Consider the following 27,815-nt stretch of genomic DNA (forward strand, 5'->3'; position numbering starts at 1 on the left):
AATGAAAATGGTGTTTTCAGTGAAATAACTTGTTACAAAATACCGTGGACACTAAGGCATTTGTGAATACCTTTGAAAATCCAGTTAATTATTTACAAAAGTAATATTTAGGGAGTTTTCAAAGGTGGTGGAAACTGTTGATGGAGACAGTAATGAAGATGAAATTTAAAAGCTGTTTTTTCTTCCTAGTTACGATGTATTCAGGCAAACTCTTTGCAGAAGGTAAATACACTGAATTCTATTGTTAATAAATGTACATTGAATCTAGAACATGTAGTCTAAGGTAACTTAAGTCTTTCATATCTTTACCAAGAGTAAGCACTGCTTTTTAAATATAATTTTGTTGTGAGATGGCTGATGATCATGATTCAGCTGTTGCTGTAGCTCAGGGCTACAGATTCATATCTAAGCTTTAAAGCTGTAATATTGAAAGGTCCGGACTTTTATTCAGAAAAGGTTTCTCTTGAAATGTATTTGAGCGGTTTTGAGGCACTTAAACCAATTGGATTTTGTACTATTAAAACATTTTATATATTGAAGTGTCTTGGTGATTGAAGTGTTTTGACTTACCGCAAAGCAAAAGAGTGGAAGTTAAATGGAACCTGCAGAAGCTACTCTGGGGTTGTTCCGCATCTCCTATCCCTATTTTCAGTATTGCTTAAAATTCCTGGGTTTATATAGTTTACATACCACTTGAACTGTGGGTTCACAAAGCTGTGGACTGTATATGAGGGTATTAATTAATTGAAAAGGTGTCCCTTTTTTGCACTTCATTTTGTATCTGCTAATGTATGTTTAACGCCACTGTATATGTTGCAACTACGTGTCTTCACTAGAGTTTTGTCTTATGCAAAGCAGTTGAAATTATACTGATACCCTTTGGAAAGTCAAACAAAAGGTATGTAGGTAGCAACCATTTCTGTCTTCTAATTACTTAAAAATCTTAATTACTCTCAAGACTGGGTTTTTTATTTTTTATTTAGATGTGATACAGTGGCTGTGTGAGGAAGGGAATTATTTAAAAAAAAATTATCTTGGCACTTTCTATTTAGTAAAAATACTAAATTTGCAGCAAATTCTAGTAAATGAGTAAATTCTAGTGACGTTATTGTGTGAAGGAGCAATAGTTTGTTATTTTGGTTCTAATATATGTAGGGTGAATGCAGCAGTGCCAACTTGTGGGAAAATTCTGCCCAATTATAATGAGGTTCATAGGTGATGATTCAGTTTTTAAAACATGATTCTTCAGGTTAGATTGCCTTGTAATGCCATGGAGAGAGAGAGTTTTTGAGACCCAAAAGATAATTTTATAAGAAATCCAAACATAAGTATTGCTGGGTTTTGTTTTTTTTTTTTTGCCCCTAATAACTTAATGTCATATTCAGCACAACTCCTTTTAAAGGTTTTCCCCTGTTACTGATTTGTTGTTTTTTTAATTGCAGTTCTGTTTGTTCTTTCCTTAACCTCCATCTCTTCTTTCTTCTCCGTTGAGTCTGTTCTTAAATTCCCTTTCTTCAGCAAGTTTAACTCCTATATTGCCTCCTGGCAGTTTGTCATACTGTTCCGATAACATTTGCTGAATGAGGAGCTATGGCATAGCTAATCTTGACACTGTTGCCACTGAATTTTAGAGCAGGCGTCAGTATGTTTATGCAGCAAAGGATGTTCACGCTTGTATCTTTTGGGCTAAATAAAGAGTCAAATAAATGTCCTGCATCAGTTTTGCCCAATTCATGGTAGGAAGTTTCATTCTACAGCAGATATTCCGAACCTAAAGAACAAAAGCTGATATAATTGTAATATATCTTAATTTCAGTGAGTCTTACAAGACCCTTCATGCTTGTAAGTATTCAGAATTTCATTCACCTTGTTTGAAAGCCTGAATCAATCCAACTGATATTAAGTAAATTAATGCAAAAATGTTCATATCTGGGCTGAGATTTTTATTGAGAAATATATTTATCTTTTTGCAGATAAACCTTGTGATTTGCCACACATAGAAAATGGAAAGATTGCCCAGTACTATTATAATTTCAAAAGTTACTATTTCCCAATGCGTAAGGAAAAAAAACTTCCCTATTCTTGTATGGTTGGTTATACAACTGAAACTGGGACTCAGGATGGAAGAATAACTTGTACAGCAAAAGGATGGTCTCCAGTGCCACAATGCTACAGTGAGTTAGCTTTGTTAGTCTCATCGTTGCTTTTAGCGGGAAACTTTTCTAGCAGGATTTCCTTGAACATACAGGATCAGAAGCTGCATAACAAGAGGGATAAAATGTATAAGGACAAGGTGAAATTAATCCTTTGTGTACAAACTACATATGTTTATATATGGGATGTTTTTACAATATTTTAAGGGCTTTTACCATATATGTTTCTATAAGAATGCCAAGGAAGTTGCCCAGTTTACTTATTTTGGGAAAACTAATAGATAGTTTCCCCTCAGATGTATATCCTCTAGAGCCTCCCTAGCTCTAGATTCCATGGTTGTCGTGTTCCATGTTATTACCTTCGGCTTGAGGTATTGTTTGATGATTGGGTTAGGGTTTCTTCAAGAAAACAAGATTAGATCAGGGTAGCTAAAACCCCCCTTCTTTTGTTTATCAGAGAACAAAAATATTCCATTAATTTTTTCTTTCTAACCAAGCTGTCTCCTTTCATTTAGAAAAATGTAACAAGCCTCTTTTGGAAAATGGCTTTTTTTACAGTACAGAAATGTACTTCAAAATACATGAGAAACTGCAATACAAATGTAATCCAGGCTACCATACTCCAAGTGGTGGTACTGAAGATACAGTACAATGTTGGCCAGAAGGATGGTCCTCCCAGCCAAGCTGTACTAAAAAATTTGGTAGGATTCTGCATTTTTCTCCTTTATAATCTGTCTTAAATGTATACAATTCTGCTATCCTTGCTGTACCTATAGGGCCAAACTGCCTATGTCGGGTTATAATTTGAGTACTCCTAAAGCAGGTGCTCAGCTGTACCTTATGGGAAGAAGTTGTCAGATTTCACATGTTGCTAGTTTTGTGAATTTGTATAGAAAAAATTATATGTAGAAGGAATCAGTATAGATGAAATCGCATTGTTTCAAATAAATCCGTTGCCATCCAAACTTTCTTCCCAAATGACGACTGGGAAACCTGTGTAAACTACTGCATTTTTAATTATTCATTATTTGCAAAGATTTTGCCTTGCATATTAACCACTTTTAAGGTGTATCTAAGGAAAATTTCAGATTAATAACTTGAAAAGAGCAATTAATATTATGCATATGCTTTATTTAAGAGTCGTGTCAAGTACCCAATTTACCTCACGGTAGCTACTTCACAGCCCAACAAGAGCTTCGATTGAATGAAACACTGCTATACAAATGTGATGAGGGATATTATACTGCAGGAGGAAACACTACAGAAGAAGCAGTGTGTCTAACACATGGATGGTCCCTTACTCCAAACTGCACTAGTATGTAATGGGCTGGAAAATAATTCTGTTTGAAATATGATTTATTCTACAAATGAACAAAAATTTACAAAAAGGCTTGTTTTATAAGCTGTCGGGGGGGTGGGGAGAGGAGGGAAGCCCCCCTCAACTGGTTTTCACTGCTGTGTATTTCTTCCTAGAAATATCTTGCTCCTCTTTGAGTAGAATAGCACATGGAGGTTTCTATCCTGTGAAGAAAATCTATGAAGAGGGAGATGTAGTTCACTTTTTCTGTGAGGAAAATTATTCTGTCAGTGAATTTGACCTAATTCAATGTTATTATTTCGGATGGCATCCAGACCCTCCAGTGTGTGAAGGTACCTTATTTTTATAGTTTCACTATGTCAAATTCTTAGTGAAAGACTTGCACCTTCTTTGATGAAATGCTTTATGAATACAAAATAAAAATACTCATTTTGTATCAGTTCACAGCCTAAATAGAAATCAAGTGTTAGCTGAAAGGCATGGAGCCAAAGTAGCAGGGAGGGAGGCAATGATAACTGGAATTAATTTTCAGTGGACTCTAACAATAGAGCAGATACTGTCTCTTGCTGACGTATCCTGGAGAAGCAGGAATCAACAATTACAGGCAAGTTGTTCAGCCCCTGAAGCTCAGGTTAAACCATGTTCAGATTACATGAAGGTTGAATCAAGCCTGTTTAATCCTGCCTTGTGAGGTGGGCACATGCCTCTTCAGAGGCATTAAAAATAAAATTTGTAAAAACTTCCTCCTGAGCTTGAGGATAGTGGTACCTTGCAGAGTTTTGCAGCCCCACCAAACTGTACATGTTTTCAACAGAATTAACTAGAAAGGTCATCCTGAGGACAAAACCACACCTTTAACAATATCACTTCCCCAATCATTGGGGGATAATGGAGATTCTCAGAAAAGAAACTTTCAAAAGAATAAAAGGTCTAGTGAACCAGATGAGATATAGTATACAGCAGAAAACATTTAGCCATTTAGCCTCAGTCAACATTTAGGCTAGCTGAGAATTTATAATATTGTTCAACATACCTTGATAGCTGTGGGTTATTTTCTTATTTGGATATTGTCCCCTTTATGAGGACTACTTCTGAGCTTTAGGAGATCTCACTGCCTTATGGTAACAAATTCTCTGCTTTATATACAAGGCATCCCAGGTGTTGATGACAGAGGTTGGGACAATCAGTCATTTTTATTGGTTTAAGCTAAATCTATGGTATTCTTTTCCAACATATTTTTACAGGAATTTTTTGCGTGAGGTATGTTTTCTAAAGCAAATTTAATAATTGTTTTGTGTGGGGTGCTTGAGATTAAAAATTATATTTAGCCTTTAAAAAGTATAGATGTGTTAAACACAGTTTTCAGTAAAATTAGTGTTTTGTAATTCCTTTATAGCTAATCTTGTAGAAGACTATGTCATTGAGTACAAAGATGAAATTCATCTTCCTTTCCCAGAAGATACAGTAGCCTTTAAAATGCACTAGAATCTCTCGATTAAATGGTATGTGTTAGGACCCCAGCCCTGTATTTATTCTGATGACACAGCAGGAACTTTTCTTGAGTAAGCGCAGAGAAGGTGGGGTGCTCAGGAAAATGAAAACATGGCCTAACTCTAGTTTTGAGGATACAGTAATCACAAACTTAATTTGGGAGATAGGAAATGGGCTATTATTATTACTGCTTCTGTAGCATTAGAATTAATACATAAGCTCCTTTAAATATTACATCAATGGAGGGTATGGAAAATCTCTATTTCCTGAAGTCCTTTAAAGAACGTTCTATTAAGTCTATGTGGAGAAATTACAAATTTGTTTATAGCAGTACAATAGCATAATACCTCTATTTTATATTTGTTGAATGTAAAATCACTTTGTTCTGGTCTCCCATTTTGTTAAGAAAATGGGAGTAAGTAGTTACTCTGGATCAACCAAAAATATCTTTTGAGTGATAGGCTTGCATGCTGTATAGTAAAATTAATTGTGTACATCATTTTGATTAGTGAGAAAACAATATGCATTTTTTATTTTCAGATGTAAAAAATAAATGTCCTCCACCACCACTTCCTCCTCATGCTCATATCATCACAGTTAGAAGAACATATCATAATGGAGATAAAGTTCGTATACAGTGTCAAAGTACCTTTGAAATAAGAGGATCTGAGGAAATCCAGTGTGAAAAAGGAAAATGGACATCACCCCCTGTTTGTATTGGTTAGTACTTTTGTGAAGACTGACAACAGAAATGATTCTTCAAACAATGTCTTAATTTTCTGGAGAGCCTCTGCAAAACTGTTTATGTTTTCCTCTGTTAAAATGCTTGAGAGGTAAGGTGCTGCATGATTTGCAGACAATCCGTTGTTCACAGATTAAAGAGAAAGGATGAGCTAGGTAAATTCAACTGACATCTGTGTTGTGTAGTTCTCCCCTGGAATATTGATTTTATTACATCTTACAACACATAAGCGTCTGTCTGTTTTGGTATTTGAAAATGAGTTATTTCTGAGAAAACTGATTCTAAGTTTCTGCTATGGTTACAGGAACTATGGATAAACAGGAATCTGAGGCACCACCAGCACTCGAGGCAGTTGCAGCAACAAGGGCAAGCAAAACATATCACAATGAAGATATGAGTAAGTGAACATTGCTTTTCTATTTAAAAGAGACTTCAATACTCTCCAATGCTATTATAGGCATTTTATGACTACTTTTACTATTCTTTTGCTACAGTAGGTTCCTTACTCTTGAAAATGTTTACACGTGGTACAGATGTCAATGTAGCAGTCTGAATGAATGAAAAGCCATTGTTGCTTGTTTCTAGTGATTATAAAGTACACCTATAAGCCTGTGCTGTATTTGTGATTTTATTTCATGCATTAGCATTTACCTTCAGTCATTTTGTGCCCCTTCTGTTAATGTTGTCTGAACATGCAAATTCATTAGTATTTTGCCGATCCTTTGATTAATAGTTCCAGTGAAGTTTCTTTTGTTTATTTTGAACCGCCCATGGGCTGAACATTTCAAGCAACAAATAAAGACTGTCTCATCACAGAAAAAGAACTAATCTATATTGAGTGTAAACAAGCAAAAGTCAAGAGTGGACATAGATGAGGAGTGTAGAGGGAAATAGAATGCCTGTCTGCAATTCAGTGAGGCAAGTGTAGAGTTTCTAAAAACAAAATTTGAAAAAGAAATTATATTGGTTTGCATTTTATTTGTATGTAAATTTTTTGCTCAGACTAATAACAGTCTGATACTTCCGCCAGTGTTAACACCGTTTGAAAGAGCTAATTACCTATCTCCCTACCTAGTATTAGAAATGCGGCAAGACTGTACCTCTCCACCTGTGATTAAAAATGGTGTTCTTCTTGGTCCATTATTGACAAGTTACAAAAATGGTTCCTCAGTAGAATATGGTTGTCAGCATTACCATTTTTTGGATGGACCTAGTACTGTTTACTGCGAACAAGGAAACTGGACAGAACAACCAACTTGCTTAGGTAAGTCTTGTAAGAAAAAGCAAGTTTTATCATACGTAATATAGAAAGATAAAGCTGGAAAGAACCTCTAGATAGTCCTTTCATGACCACCTTTTCTCTTTCATTTTGAGTTAATAAAGATTGCAGAATCATGAGGATGAACCAAAATCAAATATACCTAGGCCACTTCTGCTAGGTGTCCTCTGGCCTGTTCTTACAAACACCCAGTTAAATAGATTCCTCTGTTTTCCTGAGTGAGCTATATGACTTCTTGGACTTCCATTTTTAAACCTTCAGTGTTTGTTTTTCTTGTGTGTTTATATCTATCATTTCATTCTGGACTTTCTAATTTTTTCATGTTGTTCTCATATATGCTGTTTAAAACAATGTATAGACTTCCTGTTAGGAATTTACCAATATTAGCAGGAATACTACTTCTGATGATCTACAAGAGTTGTTTGTTTATCTTTTCTTCCGTCCTGTAATGAAATAATTCTATTTTACTAGCATCCTTTGTTAAACTGACCACTGTGAAAATGCAAATAAATAACCAGATAAAATTCAGTTTTAATTACTTATTTCTAAATGAGTAAAATGTACCTCGTCTGGATTGAAAGGTCCAGATCAGCATTCTTGGATCTGAATACTCAAGTTTAACAAATCCTGTGAAATAATAAAAACTCATTTCCTATGAGCGTTATTTGTCTCCTAAGCATCCAAATAACCACATCATCCTTTCTGTGTTTTCTGAGATTTCTTTTCAACCCTCACCTAATCAGACCAGAACGAGCACATACTGTAGTTAGTTTCAGGAAAATATCCATACCAATTTGTTGTTACGGTGCTGTCATCAGAATGCATAATAACTGATTTCTCCTTGCCTTTCCCTTAGCAAAGCATTAATAAGGGCCTCTATCAGGCGATGATTCTCGTGGAACTTGTAGAAATTTATTTTTATAACTGTCCCTCTGTCAAGCTTTATTGAAGTTGAGCAGTGGTTTCAAAAGTTAATGAGGTTAACTGTCTAATGGAAAGCTAGGCTACCTGATGTGATCCTGGCACTAAATTTTAAGAAATGTGTCAGAAAGCAACCAAACCAATACTGACCTTAAATAACCTGAAAAAGTCCAAAGAAGAACACAGAACTTCCAAAGGTTTTTGAAAGATCTCTGAAGTCTTTTAAGAGTGACAAAACAAAGAAAAAAACAAAGAAAAGGGAGTTGTCAAAACACTTCCTTAGGTTAACAGTTTAAATTTACTGTGTATTAACTACTATTATCTTTGAAGGGCTTACCAAACCTGTCAACCAAATCTGACAGGCTAATTTTGATGGATGACTATTTTCATTATAAAAAGTCCTTTCAAGTTACAGTAAAGAAGTTTTTTTCTTCAATGGTAAACCCAGGCTGCCATATGTTTACAAATACTTGTAGAAACCAGATTTTGTCAGAAGTATGTGTTTTCTGTGACTTACTGTTCCCATTTTAGGCTTTTTTTTGCATGTTATTTCTGTTACGTCAGCCTATTTCTTTACATTTGCATGCTTTTTTTTATGCATCTATAGTTCTTTTTCTTGCAAGATTCAAAAACATTTTAGAACTATTGATTTAGATTACTCTTTCATGACTCCTACAAAGGGAGCTAAGAAATCACTTAAGGTTGCTTTTTATTGAAGTACGCTTTTATTTCCTAGAACCATGCACTCTTAGTGTAACTGATATGAACAACAACAACATAGAGTTGAAATGGAGACAGGAAGAATTAATTTTCCTACATGGTGATCTCATAGAGTTTGAATGTAAACAGGGATACAATTTTCTCCAGACCATTCCATCTCCTGGGAGGACACAGTGTAACCATGGCAGACTGAAATATCCGAAATGCATTATGCAAGGTAAGACAATACTTTTTAATTGCCTTTTTAATTAATCAATCTCAGACCTATTTTTATTTGCTTTGGCAGTGCAGGCCTAGAATATGTTGTAAATAATAGATGTTTAGGGTTCAACAATACAGATATGCACAGATATCCTTGCATAAGACAGCTATGTTGTTAAATATATCCAAACATGGAAAAACAATACACCTTCCTTTGATGGGGAAGGCTGTAGAAAGGAGGGAGGAGCTCTTCTCCAAGCCCAGGGAACTCAAAGCTCTGTAGAAAAACAGCTGTAAACAATTAAATGCACACAAGGGATTTCTTATGGTTAGAATTAAGCAGGAGATTGCATTCTGACCTGAGACATAATGAAATAGTAAGAAAAGAAACTGAGAGTTGATAGATATCTAGTGTTGACAGGCATTTAAAGCTGCTGATTTGTTAGTTTCTTAAGCTGAATGTTTCTCAAATGTTTTTAATGTTATTCCAGCTCCTACAGAAAAATGTGACTCTCCACCTTCTATTGTGAATGGAGCTCTTACTCTTCCACCTCTGACCCAGTATGACAGTGGTTCTTCAGTTCAATATAGTTGCTTTGACTACCATTTTTTGCAAGGATCTGAGAGAATCTACTGTTCTGAAGGACAGTGGACTTCACCACCAGTTTGTATAGGTAGGTGTGATAAGATAAATAAGTGCTTATTTCTCTCTATAATTCATAGAATCGTAGAATAGTTTGGAAGTGACCTTTAAAGGTCATCTAGTCCAACCTCCCTGCCATGGGCAGGGACATCTTCAACTAGATCAGGTTGCTCAGAACCCCATTCAACCTGACCGTGAATGTTTCCAGGGATGGGGCATCTACCACCTCTCTGGGCAACCTCTTCCAGTGTTTCACCACCCTCATCGTAAAAAATGTCTTCCTTGTATCTAGTCTGAATCTACCCTCTTTTAGTTTAAAACCGTTACCCCTTGTCATGTCGCAACAGGCCCTACTAAGAAGTCTGTCCCCATCTTTCTTATAATCCCCCTTTAAGTACTCAAAGGCCACAAAAAGGTCTCCCTGGAGCCTTCTCTTCTCCAGGCTGAACAACCCCAACTCTCTCTAAGTTCAGATACTTAGAATTTATAAATTGAGTATTGTCAACTAGAACTTTAAGATCTCAACTTCATTTTTTTCAGTTAGAGATGAAAGTTTTAATAGAAGCAAACGTAAGCTTGTCTGGCTTTTTGTTTTTCTTGAATATGACATGCCTGCAGTATCCAAAAATACAGTGATTTCATGTATGATATGTTAAGAGAATGGGAAATAATCTAAAGTTTTCGTGTAGACTAGTCAAAACGATGCTATTTCAAAAATAATCGATTTATTAACACTGATTAAGTCTCTCTTCTTTAGAGCCATGTACTTTGTCAAAAAATGAAATGGAGAAAAATAATGTGCTGCTGCAAGGGTTCTATGAGAATAAAGTTTACTTTTACCATGGGGATTATGTTGGATTTTACTGTAAACAGAACCATTTTGGAGCAGAATCTGGTACAACTTTATTTCAAGTGCAGTGTAAGAGAGGACAGCTGACATACCCAAGATGTGTTGAAAGAGGAAATTAAGTATGGACTTCAGGAAAGCCTATAGGAAAGGTATGTACATGGTCTTTATCTGGTATTAACAGCTGAATTAAGATGGCCTCAAATTTTCAGGATCACTATAGTCAGCTTTGAGAAATGCGTGTTCAGTGGCATTTTTGGGTCTGAGCTGAAACGGGAGGGAAGTGGAAGTGCTTTGTGGTATGAGGACAGGGAATGCAGCAGAAGAATGCGATATTGGCATATGTGTGGAAAAATTAGGATGAAGCAGTTTTGTAAGGCTTACAGTTGATAAACTTGAGGATGCATCACAATCTGGAGAACTTGAGCAAAGTGCCATGACAAGAAGATGCTGAGCAAGTAGTACCCTTTGTGAGGATATTGGTGGTTTTGATAGCATGAGTGCTTTTGTGACTACAGAATATAGCTAAATTGAGATTTAATTTCATGCCCTTCAATGTTGTGATGTTAAATGATTTTAAACTCTAATTTTACAGAGAGAAAGGAAAGGCCTATTTTTTTGTACGTCTTAACAGCACCCATGTCTCCTTCCACAGGTAAGAGGCCTCTAAAGGACAAGGCTTTGAGGGTCAAGAAAAAAAAGCAAGTATTAAAAAAAAAAAAATGTGTTTAATGGATCTATGAAACCATTTAAAACCTAAAAATATGCAAATCCTACTCAGTAGTTGATTATTATTCTTAAAAAAAAAAAAGTCAAACAAGCATCTTTGTTTTGCTAATTGAGAGCATTTAAACTATTAAAATACCTAGTCCAACTACTTTGTATGATTTCCTATGACGCTTAAACACTGGTACTCTTGGGGCTCTGCCTTGGAACATGTGTGACTGAAGATACGAAGAAAATTCAGGAATATAGACAATGTTTGCCTCGCATTCATTTTAGTATGTTTTAATAAAAAAAGTGACTGTAAGGGTCTCTTCTGTATTTTATCTCTAAACTCCATCTTTCTGTGATTTCATTGCGTGTATGCTGTTCTGTATGGTTTTCCAAGGCTTTTGTGAGTGCTACATGAATAAATAAAACAACAAAGAAATTAAAGCATTCAAGAAATAGACAAATTCTGCTTATTTAATCAAAGCCTAGTCAACCATTTCGTGGGAAAAAAGCTTGAAAGTAGCATTTACATGCTATTTACAATAGCATTCCGAAATGTTTTCAAAAGATTAAAAAGTCATTGCTTTGTAAAGCGGCATTTAAAAATGAAGACAAATAACAATGAGATTAGCAATATAATGAACTTTTGATGTGTGACATGTAGATCTGAACTAGATGTTCACTATAGCTTTTATTTCTAGGTCATGTTATGAACAACGGTTGTAATGTGAATTGGTGAGTCTTTCTCAGTTAAGAAATAATGTAAGAACTTGGTTATACAAAATGATTGGTGATAAGTTTTTAACCAGTAAATTTTGGTGTGTTGAGCATTGTTACCTTAATAGCTATCTAGGCTTGCTATGCATCCAGAAACTATTTGTGCTGATGTCAAAATACATAGAAATTCATCTCAGTCTCTGAGTTTTAACGTCCTAATCGTTCCTTTGTCTATGAAAGAAGAAAAACTCTATTTCCCTTGAACATGAAGGGTGTTTACATGATGGACTAGATCTGTAAGCAAAATCTTGCAAGGCAACAAGTGCATTCGTGGCCACATCAGCAACACCACACAAGGTCAACATTACCTAGGTATCAGTATCAGAAAAAACAAATTTGAACACAAATTGGGGCGGGTTGTTTATTTGGAAGGAGACCGAGCTGGAGAAAAGGAAGTACAAGCATGGTGAAAAGAGGATCAATAAACAAGAAAAAGGGTAATAAGGTCTGCACATGATATAATAGAGACTCTCTAGGGATACCAGTCAAGCAGCTCTGTGCTTGTGACCATCTTAGCTTAGATCAGGCCAAACCGCCAAATCCGTAGTCTTGACCATACCACAGAGATCAAATCTGTTTCCATGGTCTGGAAGACCTGTTCAGGGCAGGGAGGGATGGCACATTCTCTGGCTAGCAGGGAGAAAAACCCAAGACAAATGGGTGGAGCATCCACATATCACTGGTGCCCATTCCAGGCCTGATGGCATCAGCATCTTCCCAGTTGCTTCCTAACACCAGTCTGTGCCAGTGTATTTAATTCTCTTGTTCTTTCCTTCCCTCCCTCCTCCCCCCCCCCCCCCCCCCCCCAGCATGTTCAGGACAGCATCTAGGTATTTTCTCTGGCAAAGAGAACATAGATTTCTTTCATTTTCCCCTTTTCAATTTTTTTTGCATGAATTATTTGAAAACAGACTTGTTGCTTGCAATTTGAAATCTGGGGCTATGTTATTTCTGTTAATTAGCACAGCAGAATTAAGTGAAAGAAAATAAGAGCTACAGCTTGGGTTTCAAAAATCTGAACAAGCTCAGAAATATGTGTGAAATCTTAAAGAAAGATTTACAGCATGAACATTACAAAACCAATTGAACACAAAATTCTTACAGAAGTTAATGAAGACACAGGAAGTGATCAAGTTGCTTTTTGGAAGATAAGGAAACTTTGTTAATGACTCCTTTCCACTATCTTAATTTTCCCAGAATATATTCATGCAAATGTGGCTAGGTAGTGTGGGAAGACATAGATCAGCTACACACACAGCAGAGAAGCTGCTGCAGGCACACAGCTCAGCCATGTTGTTGTCCTAGTGTGAGTGGGATGCTGAAAGCACATCTGTCAAAACACTGTGCTTACTGTATGTGGAATATATAGTGCAAATAAGGCTCGGTGATGTACAAGCCCAGGAGTGTTTCTGACCTCCAAAGTGTATTTGGAAGCAAAGAAAGAATTTTTATCTGACATTATTTGCTTAGACTTACCAAATTGTAGTGCGAGCGTAACTTTTAAAATAACCATCAACATACCAAAGACCTCAATTTAACCCTTTAACAGTCCTGAAATTTTGCTGCATAGTTAGGCGTAGAATTGCAGATTAAGAATCGGGTTGCTCAGGACCCTGTCTGGCCGAGTTTTTAGTATCTCCAGGGAGATATTTTCTAATCTTTCTGGGCAACCTGTTCCAAAGTCTATCTACCCTCATGGTGAATCTTTTTTCCGAATATCTAAGTGGAACTTCTTTTGCTGGAGATTTGTGTCTGTTGTCTTTCATCCTATCACTGTGCATCTCTGAGAAGAGTATGGCTCCATCTTCTCTGTCCTCTCCCATCAGGAAGCCAAAACCAGAAATAAGGTCTCCTCCCAGCCTTCTCTTCTTAAGAAACATTCAGAAAAGAATGGGGTTTTTTTTTTGCTTGTGTGAGGCATAATAAAAATAATTACTTTATGTTTTTGTCGGTGCCTTTCCATGTGTAGCAGAGCCTTCCAATAGCATCAGAATGGCAATAGATCTCAGCTCTGTCATTTCACAGTGATAGTGCTGGCTTAGGAGTAGGTAGATGGTATGATAACATTTCTGCACCAAGATTGGCTTGTGCAAATTTTTTTCAAGATCAACCTTTTATTTGTTACCATAAAATAGTTTGGGTTGGAGGGGATCTTTAAAGATCATCTAGTCCAACTCCCCTGCCATGGGCAGGGACATCTTCAACCAGATCAGGTTGCTTAAAGCCCCATCCAACCTGGCCTTGAATGTTTCCAGGGACAGGGCATCCACAACTTCTCTAGGCAACCTGTTCCAGTGTTTCACCACCCTCATTGTAAAAAATTTGTTCCTTATATCCAATCTAAATCCACCCTTTTACAGTTTAAAACCATTGTTCTGTCACGACAGAGAGACCTTTCCTCTTGCATAACAACCTTGCGCTTAAGCATTTTTTGCAAACGTCAGCCAAAAAGGCATTTGGATTTATTTATAGATAGTAATTTCTGTTTTCCAGTTAAGTTCTTGCTTCCATGGTACATAATTGAGGAAACTGACTTTTGTCTGGTTATAAAGTCACAGATCAGGGCAACTCCTGTAACAGGCGAAGTTTTGAGTGCTGTATGTGCTGATTCAGCCTGGCATGTTTTAACCAAGGTGAACCTGTGTCCCAGTGAAGTTTCAACAACTTATATTGGCTTTAAAATATTTCATGTAGTGAAGCTGGCGGGCCTGTTGCCCAGACCTGTTACCTTTGAGGAGCTCTGGATGAAGCATAAGAATATTTGGTAAATGTAAAAAAGACCCTTCTCTTTAAAGAGCAAAACTGGGGAAAATGGAGGGAGATTAAAAATCAGTCTCCAGAACATTTGTTGGAAGCAGAATTCAGAGCAATTTTCTATGTTTTAATAAGTGGTGATTTACTTTCTGAAGTCCTGACATGAAATTGCTGGGTTTTAAAGTCAGTCAGGTATCATGGGCCTCCAATAAAATATCTGATATCGGAAGGGGAAGGTAGTTGTCTTGGGGAATTTTGGGTGGATTGGATACAAGGGCAGTACCACACCACTCAGTGGCATATAATTGAAATTTTTTTTACTAAGCAGCAGGTTTGGTACAGCAAGAGGATAGTAATTTCTACTGTAAGTTTTCTGTTCTATGACACTGACAAATCAAAGGCCCTGCTCTTATGGTTCATGTTAAACCAACACCACGGTCCCAGGAGAACGGGCCACTCACCCCAAGCAGTCGATGTGTTAGGTGCTGGCTTCTGGCTGCCCCTACACACAGTGGGCTCAGTCTTCTACACAGTGCTGGACATTTGTGTATGGAGTCCCCCTTCCCTTGTCCTGAGAATCCATTGTTTTCACTATGCATTAGATTGTCAGCATAACCTGCTAGTGGCCTCTCTAATAATGTAGACCCAAGCTACTTGATTTTATCTGCATGTGAGTCCAATTAAAGATTGCCACCAGAATCTCTGTGAATCTCCGGTCTCCCACCCCCAGCAGTTACAAAATGTGCGAGGTTGGCAAATGTGAGAGAGCAAAGTTTGTCTGCTGCTGCTTTGTTACCCAGGTCCTATCAGAGTCACAGGTTCTCACTTTTCTGAGCAATGCTTTCGGGTAGACTTCAGCCCGTGGCACTAGTGCAGAAGGCAGGTCTTGCTGAGCATCCTTCTATACTAAGGCAAAGCCAAAGTGATTGTACGCAGTGAATATAGTCCTCTTCTACCTTGGTATGGAGATCAAATCTTTTAAACAGGACCTGTATTTTCTCAGGTGAGTATAAGGAAACATGATCTTGAATAGGAAGAACACTTTCTTTTGTCTTTTTTATAAAAAGAAAGAAAGAAAGAAATCTACATGTCGTGTTATAAAAATTATGTAACCATTTTGGAGCTGACTTGTTGGAAACGGCTCCCTGATCAGCAATTGCTATTTAGAAAAGATAACAGTGTTCTCCAGTGACTGAGTTACCAATGAGGCCAAAAGTTAATGACCTATGCAGATCTATAAAAGTTAATGACCTATAAAAATGGGCAGGAATAGTGGCAGATAACGTGGAAATTATTTTTCTTTTAGTTTACCTTTTTTGTTGTTCTTAGTGCTATACTAAAAGGAAAAAATCCTGAGTGAGACACCAGTCTTTCTGAGGCACAGGAGGATTAGAAGGTGAGGAAGAAGTGAGCCAGAAAGATTGAACTCAGAGTGAAATCCAGGAAGCTTTGTTATATACTGTTTGTGGGGTTTGTTGCTTAATATTGCAAACCTGCCAGGACTCTATAAACGATAGTTAGTGCTTAGGGTCACATTGCACTAGTGTGTAAGAATTTAAAATATAAATAAATTCTACGTACCTCTAGAAATATTAGTCGCATGTTTAAATTTCTGGTTTTCTCTAAGGAATGTGCTTAGTTCCTTAAAAAAATGGTTAATATAGGTATTAATATTGGACATTTGTCACTGAGACTTTTGTGGACTTTTAGAAAAAAGCCTTTCTGCAAGGTGCTTTGAAGTTCTGCCTGTTGTATGAAGAGGCATATCAATGATGATGAAATTCATTTAACGTCTATAGTAATAGCAATATCTCAGATGCGATATCCATCCTCAGATAGATGTTATCACACAGTAAACAAAACAATGTCTTGTGTGTTTTTGGAGGGAGTGTCCTGGTTTCGGCTGGGATAGGGTTAAATTTCTTCCTAGTGCTGTGTTTTGGATTTAGTATGAGGAGAATGTTGATAACACACTGATGTTTTCAGTTGTTGCTAAGTGCCCTCCTAGTCCAAGGACAGCTCCCGTGCCTAGTGACTGAGCTAGGTACACAAGATGGGAGGGAACATAATCAGGACAGCCAGCCCAGCTGGCCAATGGGGTATTCCATACCATGTGACGTCATGCTCAGTATATGAACGGTAGGCGTGATCCAGGAAGTACCGATCGCTACTTGGTTATCGGTCAGCGCAGGTGGTGAGCAATTGCATTGTGCATCACTCATTTTGTATATTTTATCATTATCATTATTATTTTCCTTTTTTTCCCCTGTTCTATTAAACTGTCTTTATCTCAACCCACGAGTTTTTCTCACTCTTACCCTTCTGATTCTCTCCCCGTCCCGCTGGGGGTGGGGGGAATGAGTGAGCGGCTGCGTGGTATTTGGCTGCCTGCCAGGTTAAACCACGACAGGGAGAATAAACAACTCAGTCGATTGTTGTGTTAGTTAGTCCTGTATTTCACAATACTTCCTAGCAGCAAGTGCATTGGAAGAAAAAAAACGAGAATGTCCTAAAAAAGATTGTGTAACTGGGATCCAAAAAAGCGGACAGTATTAAAAAAAAACCATACATGTAAACAAAAGGAGATCTCAGTACTTAGGAGGAAGGGACCTCTGCTACTTGCATTGAACACTTCCCAACAAAAACCTTTGTACACTGGTGGTTCGCTGTGGCATTCCCCTCCTGCCTTGCTAACCTCCTTGAGAAAGACTGGGGTTATCAACCAGAGGAGCAGGGGAAGGATGAGTGTAACACCAGAGGAAGTGGTTAAGTACTAGGACAGTTTTTTTCTGTAAAACACTTTTTTTTAAAAAAATTTGCATTACTGAGGCTTTCTTGCATTAATTTGGACTATGAATGTTAGCATTATTGGAAGTGGACTAACAATAACTTAGTATTTTTATTAGGCTGTTAAGATTTTAAGCAGACTGATAATAAATTATGGTCTCCACATATAAGGTGGTTTTGCCCATGACAAAATTTTAAGTTTGAAAAGCTAAGTGCACTATATTGTGCATTATTAACACACTGTGAGTTTTTGGTTATGGGTTTCATAATGCTTCTGTGTCAACTTCAGTCTGAAAAGTTTTGTGAAAAAAGTATTGAAGCCTTTTTGCAACAATTGCATAATTTATCTGTACAGATTGACTGCTGTGTTGCAAAAAATTAGGGAAGGAAATTGTGAGGACAGCCTCAGGAATCATGGGAGTGAATACAAATACATGCAATTTAGAGTACAGAAAACAGCAATTCTGTTGCAGAGGACATCTTTAACTTCTAAAGCTTAGAAATGACACTGCTGAGCTACACTGTAGTGTTTCTGCTGTGGGTGGGCTGTACTACATGTAAAGGTAAGTTATTAAATGGAAATCTATGCTTTTATCTGATGTAGCTGGTGACAATCAAGAAAAATGAACTGCAAAAAAAATTAATAATTAAACTATACAATTTATTTTTTACAGAATTCCTTTCAGAAATTTGGAATGAGAGTTATAATTTAGAACTATGCATTTAAAAATATTTGCTTCGTATTTTCTTGTATGAGCTTGCTTCTTTGCCCTGTGCCTGAACTTAATGACTCTCATAAAGAACCTAATTTATTACAAACCATAAGTCACTTAAAATACATTAATCCATATAAATTCCTTTGTATTTCAATTTAGCTACTATTATTCTGAATACATACTATTAAAAATGCAGAACGCTGATTTGATTTTAAAACATTATATAACTCTTTGTAATAACAAAGTACCTGTATTTTTAATAAGTTTTAATAAAAACCATGCTGCCTGAAGGACGTCGTCACTGAATATATACCTGTATTAAAATAACCAGTTTTAAACTCTGATTGATCCATTTAAATCATATTCATCATATCAAGATTCTTCTCCCCCCTATGCCTTTAAAAGTGCTTTCTTATATATACTTTATACTTTCAAAAAATGATCCAACTTCTTTCATTTTAAAATGTTGGAACTGATTTTAGGAATCTGGGACAAACGGATTTATTTGTAGAATTAAAGAGAATTGAGAATTGTGACTGCATGTGTAAAACTTTATTCCAGTATAATGCTGGAAAACAGAAACTGTACTCTTAGAAATTCAGAAGTTTATTCATATTTTCAATTAAAATGTGTTTAGTTTAGTATCTTTTTTCAATGCCAAGACTATGAAAATAGTAAAGATGATGACAATTTCTTAGAGCAAGGAGATAGTGCTGTTTATTAGTACAGTATGTTTCCAGATGGAGGGATGTAAGTCATCGGAATATTATTTAATTTGTGTGTAGTGCCATTATTTGCAGCTGTCAGTATTGTCCTGTGTCTATCAATTAACAAGAACTTGTGCACGGTTTCTGCTGGAATAGCATGCAAATACCCACCCATCATTGATTTTGAAGAAATCGCTAGTGGGGATAAATCAGGATAAGAAGAACATGGCACTGTGCAGTCAAATAACAAGAATCTGTGCACAGCTTCTGCAGGAGCAGCCTGTGAAGACCCACCTCTCATTGACTTCGGAGATATTGTTGGTGGGCATAAATCAGGATATAAGGAAAGTGACAGAGTGCAGTACGTGTGCAACCCTGGATACACTTTATCAGGATCAGAATGGGTAACGTGCCATGAAAAAATCTGGGTACCTACACCTCCACAATGTTTGGGTAAGTGTAACTTTCATTGCTGGTTGACTTTGTACTGGTAGACAATTCTACTCATTCTTAAAGTAGGAGTTTCAGAATTAAGTTTTACATTTGTTGCTTGATTACCAAGTCTGTAATGGACCAAAATTAATCCCTGGGTTCGATACTTCTTAACCCGTGGATCTTGGGCTTTAGTGTCCCAAAATTATTTACACTGAATCGTGTTTTTTATTGTGAGAATTTTGGAGCTGTCTGGAAGGTTACAAGCAGATAAACATTTTGTCTGTACTTCCAGGAACTTGTGCAACAAGGTACAGGTACTGACAATGGTGTCAGCCTCTTTCCCCCAGTGATTACATTTGCTAAGACATCCTTTCATGTAGTTTCCTAACTGTCCCCCATATGCGGGAGGAGCGCTGCTGTGGTAAGCTGTTGCTGTCTTCAATTTCCTCCTTAGAGCTCTTTGTTAGGAGTCTTATAAAATTCATTTTTAACCCTAGGTAACGGAAACACAACAGGGATAAAAGTAGACTTACTCCTACTGATTTCACTAATTAATTATTTCAAGGACTATAATCTCCTGAAATCAGTACCTCCCGAGATCATCACTGCTATTTGCAAAGTCTGTAAAGTTGTCTTTTATACATGTGAATAAGAATATGCTTGTAAGTTGTGCCCATATCATTGATAAACTACCTAAAACAGCCTGAATTAATTGTGATAGAGATCAAGTGTTTAAGTTGTCTCTATTTTACTTTTAAAAGTCACTGCTGAGTGAGAACCAAGCTGGTTTTGTGCTATCTTTGCTGAGGAGGTGCTTCACACGGTAAAAGCCACCAAAGATTCATACTCCACCATTTTTAATTTTTCTTGTTTCCCCTAGCACCATGTACTATTACAAAACAGCAACTGGAAGCCCAAAACCTACTTCTCTCCGATGGACAAAGACGCACATTTTTGATTAAAAGTGGTCAGTGGCAGAAATTTATGTGCATAACAGGATTTAAACTCACAGCCCCTCCTATCAAGCAGTGTTTTAATGGGCATATCAAGCTTCCTTCATGTATCTCTGGTAAATATGCACCATACTTGAATAATTTTGATCTGTCAAACAAAACTTATGTGTAGTTTTGCAGTTGTTCATGTACATGAACTGCATTGGCCTATACTATCGGAGACTGTTTATTCAATGGGCAAGTGGTTTTCCACCACAAATACACTTGCTGATGGTAAGGGTGTGTGTAAATCTAGTGCAAAGGGGAAGTCACCAAAATTAAAGGTGCATGATGTGGGAGAATCCCTCCCTTCCTTTTTACTTAAATGAAAAGAAAAATTTGCATTTCAGATGTACAGTTCATCTGATCAATTGTAGATACCTGTATTTGATCAGAAAAATAAGTCCTGCAGTTACCTGTTTTTCTCCGCTTCTTGTGAAAGTACGCTTTCATGCTTGGCTAGCTTAAAGATGTCTGAGTTGATAAGTTGAATACAGGTGCCACCTGAGTTCAGAAAGTTGTTTCAGACATAATTTCTTCATAAAAGATGTTTTATTAAGACTGTTTACCTTGGCTTTTACAATTCAACGGGAGATGTATCTGCCTGGTGACAGAGTGCAGTATGAAAGTGAAAGTAATTTTCAAATTATGGGTGTAAATTTGTTCATCAGGAATAAATTTTTGGGTTTTTTCATTTTTATTCTTTCTTGATTTTTCTCCTTTTCTTTTTGTAGCGTCTTCCGGTAATAGGAGCATAAATGATATGGCATAATTCAGACCATTTATTCTAAGAAACGCTGAGGAAACTGTAATCCAATTGTTAAAATATTACTGATGCAGGTGATATCTTGTAAGCAGAAGTTCACTAAGAGGTAGAATAAAGTGTTTTCAGAAATGAAGAGGAGGTAGATGAGCACAGGACAAATGAGGTGCCAGCTGGTGACTGACGTGCACAACATGCCAACCATGTCTGTATTTTTAAGCTGCAAAATTCTGATACCACGTGGTTTCTCTTCCTTTGCATTGCCTGTCAGTCTCCATTTTTGCTGATAAGCGGCAGACATAGAGAAGAATAACCAAAAAAAATGCTTGAGCTGTTAATAAAACAGCTTTTACTGAAATACAATTCCCCGTCCCAGTCACTGAACAGGAACTTTGACTGTAATTAGATCTTTTGTGTTGTGGAATTTAGTGCAAACATACGCTTTCAAGTTGATGCGTCAACTAATAAAACCTAATCTACTAATTAACTAAAAATGCATATAAAATATAATTGAAGTCCACCCACTCTACAGTAGTATAGGAGAAGAAAGCATTGGGACAGCCCTGACTCAGGAGGGCTTCACAGAGATTTAATCCATTGTATGTGCCAGGAAGTACATTATAATACTTTGTAAGTTCTGTTCTCTTTTTCGTCGTGTCATCACACAACCCCTCAGGACACTGTACGGCTTTATTAACGGTGGAAAAATTTAATAGCTAACATTCTAGAAACTCACTTTCAGTATCCCAAAACAAGATAATGTCTCTTCTACTTCTCTGCCTGTGAAATTTTCCCTGTTCTTGATGCTAAGCTGTAACTGTATCTCCTTGGTATGAACTGGACAATGGTTTTCATTTGGTTCAAAGGAAAAGAGAGAAGCCCCATGTAGGAGGGAAAGGAGAGGGAAGTTTGGGTTTGTGCATCTTAGATATTTTTTCATCTTCCTTTCAAGCCATTTGATTTATGTCTGGCTGTTTGTTTTTTTTTTTTCTTTTCCATTTCAGATGGCGTATGTCATTGGAACATTAATTGTCTTGCATTATTGTTTATCTGTGTTTTCTGCATTTTATAGAAAGACCATGTTTGCCACCGCAACCCGTAGAATGTGCTGATGTTCCCAGGCTGGAAAATCAAAACTTAAAAATTAAAAAAGAAGGGAAAACAATTTATCTGGCCGGTGCTAGATTTAAGTACGCTTCTCGTTCTGGATACACGTTGGATGGGCCATCGGAGATAACTTGTTCTATGGGAAACTGGACTTCAGCTCCTACATGCCTGGGTAATATGAAAAAATACTTTTTTTGAAGTGCATTTAGCAATGAAATGGAAAGAATTTTAAACTGGAGGTGGACTAGTAAGAGCCAGTAACGCCGTATTTTGACGTGGAATCTTATCATCCCTCGTGGATGTCTTCAGAGCAATCCCGACTGGATGCAAGTCTGACTTTTTGAATTTTCTGGCATGGTTAGAAACAGGATCTAAATATCTCAGTGACTGAAGTCCATGTTTATTTAGGGAATGACTTATTTGACCTTCCGTATGCTACCTTTTATATCAAATCCACTGTCAGCGGATGACTATGCTGATGTTAGAAAAAGCTCTCTAAAGCATCTGGAAACAGTGGAAACAGTACACTCATTCATATGTGTATCACATTAGCACAAGCATCAGCTTTCTGTATCTTTTCAGAAATGCCATGTGGAAGTATTCCAGAAGTTGCCAATGCTCGAACTGAAGGCAGAAACAAGGAAATTTATGAGCCTGGTGAAACAATTCGCTACCAGTGTGATGCAGGGTTCCTGATTGTTGGTCCCCCCGAAATTATTTGCAGAGAAGGAAATTGGACGGCACCGCCCTTCTGTGAAGGTATAGGTTCTACTTCGAAGTAGTCTATGATCCTTCTCAGTCTTTCATGTCGTGAATTAAAATAATGTCAACTCAGGCATGCAGGTGGGTCAGGCCAATAGAGGTGGTGTCTTGCTTTGAACGGGCTGCTGCAGCACCTATTTTTCTGGCTCCTGAGAAACAGCAAGCAGGGTAGATGAGCGAAGAAATCGTTTCCCCGGTGGACTGAAGCTAGCAGCTGAAACTCCTGCTAGCTCACTGCTGAAATCAAGCAGACAGAGGGTTAGGGGGGAATGGATGCTGGCTGCAAAGATGGAGATAACTGGTAGGGTGGTGTATCTTATTTTCACATCACTAAGAATGTCGGTTTCTGAAAGTTGCCTTCAAATAGTAAAGAAATCGCTTCACTCTCCAGCCCTTTGGCACACAATGCCGTACAGCACCAATCTGCACCTTTGGCTGATCTCCGCAACCCCTTTTCTCTTTTTAGTTGCTCTAGGCAAAAATAATAGTGTCTGGCGAAGCGTTGCACAATAAAGACCACAATATCTTCCTTCTCTACCTGTGAAAATGATCTGCGTTACACAAACCATTTCTGCTCATCAGGAACAATGGTGCTCCGGAATGCAATATTCTGTGATTGTCATATTGCTGCACTCCTGTTCTTAAATGCCCCTCTCTTTTCAGATGTTAGCTGTGGAGCCGCACCTGAAATCCCCAATGCTCATATTACAAGCACTCAACAGGAGAGGTATCTGCCCGGTGCCAGAGTGCGGTATGAATGTGAAAGCAATTTTCAAATGATGGGTGGAAATTACGTCACTTGTACAAATGGAGGATGGTCACAAGCACCAACCTGCAGAGGTAGGAATCTGTGCTTTCATCTTGCCTGTTAGCATCGGGGGGACTGTTTGTTTACCTAAATGCTCTAAAGACTTTACCTTTTTTACTTCTCTTTTCTTTGTGTACCCCAACTTTGTACTTGCTGTTGCTTCCTCGCACAGCACGTTGATTTAGCTTGATGCTTCTAGAAATACTGTCACACCTCATTGCTTTCTCCATGGTGAGCTCTTGGAGCTGTGACCCACCTGAGGCAGAAAATCTGGACAGAAATTGTAACAAGATTGATTCCTTTAACTGTCGGTTGTATAGGGGAACACCTTGACAACTGCAAACATGACCGCAGCAGTGCCTCTTTTCAGATGTGACGTGTGAACCTCCTCCAGAAATTGCTGGTGGTAAAGTTCAAGGTGTTAAAAAGTCAAGATATTTGCCTGGGGAGAGTGCTCGCTATCAGTGCTGGCAAGGTTTTCAGATGACTGGGGCTTCCACCGTAGTGTGTCGGAATGGAACCTGGACAGTGCTGCCAAAGTGCAAAGGTAATTTCTCTCTGTCTTCATACAGTTGCCTGCCAGTGAGACTGCCATGAAGCTGACTCAGTGGCATTTACTCTCCAAATTTCAGTCTCATTACTGTGCACAAATGCAACGTATCTGGCATACTCAGGAAAAAGCCATTTTCCCAGCTATCTTTTCAGATGAGCTTACCAGCTGAGTGACCCAGCTGGCCTCACTCGAGAGGGCCCCATCTGGAAAACCACCCTGGGGCTGAGAGCAGTTGCTGGCCAGGTCTAATTTTGAGACGCAACCCTTGGACTTCTTAGAATCTACTTTCTGTGCCTGCCTGATGAGAAGAGATTGAGAAATTTTGCCATCTGTGTTGCAGAACAGAGCCCACAGCTTCCCTGCTAGTTGACACCCAGAAAATGCAGATGATGCGTTGCTATGTTGAATGCCATGGCGTCAAATCAACTGTTAAATCAACTGAGGGTCGGATTTGACGTGTGAGCCAATACCTAGGTGCTGTGTTGGTGCCTCCTCGGACTTCATGAGCGCACTGAGTACTCTCATTTGTTTTCATTAGACGTACAGAAAGTCTCAGCCCATGAACCAATACAGCAGCGTTTGACTCAAACACCACCCATCTGGCACCTGAAAGGGGTGCAGAAACAGCAGGTTAATGCAGACCAGGCTCCATATTGTGGCTCCAGAACACAATGCCGAGTGCAAAGAGTGTCGCTGCTGGTACCGAGGGACCTGGGTCTTCTCTGAAGATTTCCCAATGCAAAGTCCGTTGGAAGGCCAGACTGGCAGCAGTATGGTGCTTGAAGAGGTATAAAAATCCATGAGGCAGCAGTGCTTCAGGACTGGCATGTGTGAACTCCCCAGTGGCCATACGTGGCCCGCAGAGCCCAAGGGCTATCCCATTAGAGGTTGCAAAGGGGCAGTTCAGTGACAGTCATTATTGTTTGCAATCAGGTCCACTTTTCTCACTGCTCAGGCAGTACAGGGAGGAGGTGGTGTCAGGCTCTTGGGCAGGAAGAGCTGTGCCAAACGCTACACGGTTGTGCAGGATGAGAGGAAGTCCTGCAGACAGCTGCAGGCACTTCAGCCGTGGACAAATGGGGTGAACCGGTAGTTGTGAGTCCCAGCACTGGAGAAATGAGAAACTCTTGCCCTTCTTCACCTGGTTTGCTCTCTGCTTTCCTCCAGGTCTCTCAGAGCAGTGCCAACGTACTGTCCGGTAGTATTTGTGGCCAGGCCTGCGTTGCAATTAAACTCTCATGGCTTTCCCTCTGATTGAGAATTTTCTTCCAGGGAAAGGTGGGAAATGTGGCTCGCCCCCAGTTATTGAAAATGGAGACCTCCTTTCCTTCCCCATGCAAGAATACCCTCAAGGTACAACTCTGGAATACAAATGCCCAAGTCTCTACGTCCTGGAAGGATCTCAGTATATCACCTGTACTGACGGGCAGTGGTCGAGCCCCCCAGTTTGCCTAGGTAGGTTGAAGCACGTGCTGTGTGGCCAAAGGCAGTGTGCTTGCTCCTGTTGTCTTTTTCTCAGATCCTGAGGGCATCGCTTGTGCATCAGCACTTGTGCGGGGCTGCAAGGCCGGCAGGGCAGAACAACGAGTCCTTCTTTTGTCCAGAAGGAGTTTCGTCTTGAAGTTGGCTTGTGTAGTCCCCTCTGCTGCCTGCTGTCTCTCGCCACCACAACGGGTCTGGGAGGAGTGGAGTTTGGCTGAACCCCCCCTGTGTGAGGGGATCGCCATCACTGGGCAGGGCTCTCGAGCTGGGGACGCTGCTACGGTCAGCAGGCTGTGAGTGAGGAGGAGGGGTCTGAGGGCGCGACAGCGCTGCGGAAATCCGGGGGTGCGTCCACGACATGGCCGTGAGGAAACAAATTTAGAGAAGTGCTGGGCAGAAGGGAAGGAGGGATCTCAAAAAAGACAGGGGGAAGCTCATTGGTGCCTGGGGACTTCCCCCACCCGGACTTCGATCTTGCCTCCTGTGACTGTCAGAGCGAAAAGGCTTCTCCGCAGCTCTGCGTGGGGTCGCAGCCATGTCTTTTTTCCCTTTAGCTTGGATGTGAATGTCTTTTTGCTGTTCTTGCAAGTAACAGGGGGTCAGAGGAAATAGCTGGAAGCGTTTTGTGATGCAAAGAACTTCTGTAGGCTCTAGGGGGGAAAAAAGTGACCTGTGGTGCATCTGCATGACGTGATGACACTCTTTTCTTGCCTTTTTCAAGTGGCCTGTACAGCATCTGAAGAAGACATGAGCAGAAACAATATTGAGCTGAAATGGATCTCGGGAAGAAAGCTGTATTCCAGATCGGGTGACTTTATTGAATTTCGGTGTGAAAGAGGCTATTTGGAGGACCCAGCATCTCCCCCCTTCAGAGCACAGTGTATGGCGGGGACGTTAGAATATCCACGGTGCAAGCCAGGAAGTAAGTCGCGTCCACTCCAGCCACAGCTTAGCCGCTGTGCTGTTGCGTTTTTAGGCTGAAGCCAAGGGGAAAGCCTTTAGCTTTCCTGGGGAAGCGCCTGGGGAGGCAGTAGCAGGGTGCCAGGGTGTGGGAGCGTCCTGTAAGCTGCAGGCGGTGAGGGGCAGTGCTCCCAAGAAGCCATTGACCGGCGAACCTGAGCTGGGAAGATTGCTGGGGAAAGGGCTCTCGGGGGCTCTCACCTGGTGCCAGCAGTTTCAGAGCACCCGTTGTCCAGTGTGAGGTCTACAGGCAAATAATGGAAGTACTTTTTGCAGAGAACTGTACAGTGCGTGAGAGGACTATGGAAAGGAACAATATTCAACTACAGTCATCCAGCTGGTTGAGCACTTCCACCTATCGCTCTGGGGATTATATTTTATTTGAATGCAAGCGCCGGTACCGACAAGTTTCACGCCCTGAGAAATTTAGAGCAGAGTGCCTGGATGGAGTGATTAAGTATCCTACATGTGAATGTAAGTCCTCGGTGCCGAGGACGCGGCGGGGTTGTAAGAGGCAGCTTTGCTGAAATTGCCTGTCCACCGCTCTGAGGAACCACTGCGGTGTGTCAGGCTTGGTCTTCACGCCTTTTCCCCTTTTTTTCTCTTTATGCTGCAGGGGTGTTTGGATAAATGGAAATGGCATGAAGGAACCCAGCTGTGGAAATGAAAGATCCCTCAACCGACCCATTGATTTGAGCTGAATTTTTCCTGGCGTTTCCTGTTTCGCCATGCTTTGTTTGCAGCCTAGCCAATGTTCTGTCTTGGAATTTGTTATTTTTTTCTTTTTATTATTGGATGATTGTGTTTATCCACATTTTATCCACTTTCGTAAATGTATTTACATTTTGTAAATGTGTTTACATTTTACCCATCCGAATGGTTGTGCTTGCATTTTACCCGTTCTATGATGATCTCACTGTTATTTTTGTTAACAATTGTGTCCTGAAATAGGCTGGCTTTGGTGGCATACTGAGGCAAGAATTAAAGCCGCAGGTAACTTGATTATCAACAAGTAGTGTTTGGCTTTGTCTGCTCCTAGCTTCTTCTCTGTGCGCTTGCCTGGAAGCTGCCCTGGGGTCATGGCAGAGATGAGTGTCCTGACCGCCTGATCAGGATGAGCAAGTGAGTGGCGTCTCCTTTAAACGACTCCAGGAAGGCTCTAGATCACAGACCCAGTTCTTAT

General features: G+C 39.2%; 1 protein-coding gene across 1 annotated transcript; it reads left to right on the plus strand.

The window, feature by feature from the left end:
• The first annotated feature begins 194 nt into the window (after window positions 1–194).
• LOC142085212 (coagulation factor XIII B chain-like) lies at window positions 195–27,644 on the plus strand. The gene is made up of 21 exons (XM_075157001.1): window positions 195–222; window positions 1,974–2,174; window positions 2,669–2,854; window positions 3,292–3,468; window positions 3,627–3,803; window positions 5,503–5,682; window positions 6,009–6,101; window positions 6,786–6,968; window positions 8,641–8,841; window positions 9,317–9,499; window positions 10,226–10,423; window positions 19,035–19,223; window positions 20,086–20,274; window positions 22,033–22,239; window positions 22,650–22,826; window positions 23,493–23,669; window positions 24,008–24,184; window positions 25,463–25,645; window positions 26,394–26,594; window positions 26,909–27,106; window positions 27,249–27,644. The coding sequence occupies exons 1-21, from the start codon at window positions 195–197 to the stop codon at window positions 27,260–27,262; spliced, it is 3,519 nt and encodes a 1,172-aa protein (XP_075013102.1). The 3' UTR covers window positions 27,263–27,644.
• Window positions 27,645–27,815: the final 171 nt, after the last annotated feature.

Source organism: Calonectris borealis, chromosome 8, assembly GCF_964195595.1.
Source record: "Calonectris borealis chromosome 8, bCalBor7.hap1.2, whole genome shotgun sequence".
Lineage (NCBI taxonomy): Eukaryota > Metazoa > Chordata > Aves > Procellariiformes > Procellariidae > Calonectris > Calonectris borealis.

What these genes read in the sequence shown, in the direction of transcription:
- LOC142085212 (XM_075157001.1), top strand. Translation starts at nt 195, where the DNA reads ATGTATTCAGGCAAACTCTTTGCAGAAG. An exon ending in ATCACCCCCTGTTTGTATTG is followed by an intron (nt 5,683 to 6,008) that starts GTTAGTACTTTT and finishes CTATGGTTACAG; the next exon opens with GAACTATGGATAAACAGGAA. An exon ending in GGCACCGCCCTTCTGTGAAG is followed by an intron (nt 22,827 to 23,492) that starts GTATAGGTTCTA and finishes CTCTCTTTTCAG; the next exon opens with ATGTTAGCTGTGGAGCCGCA.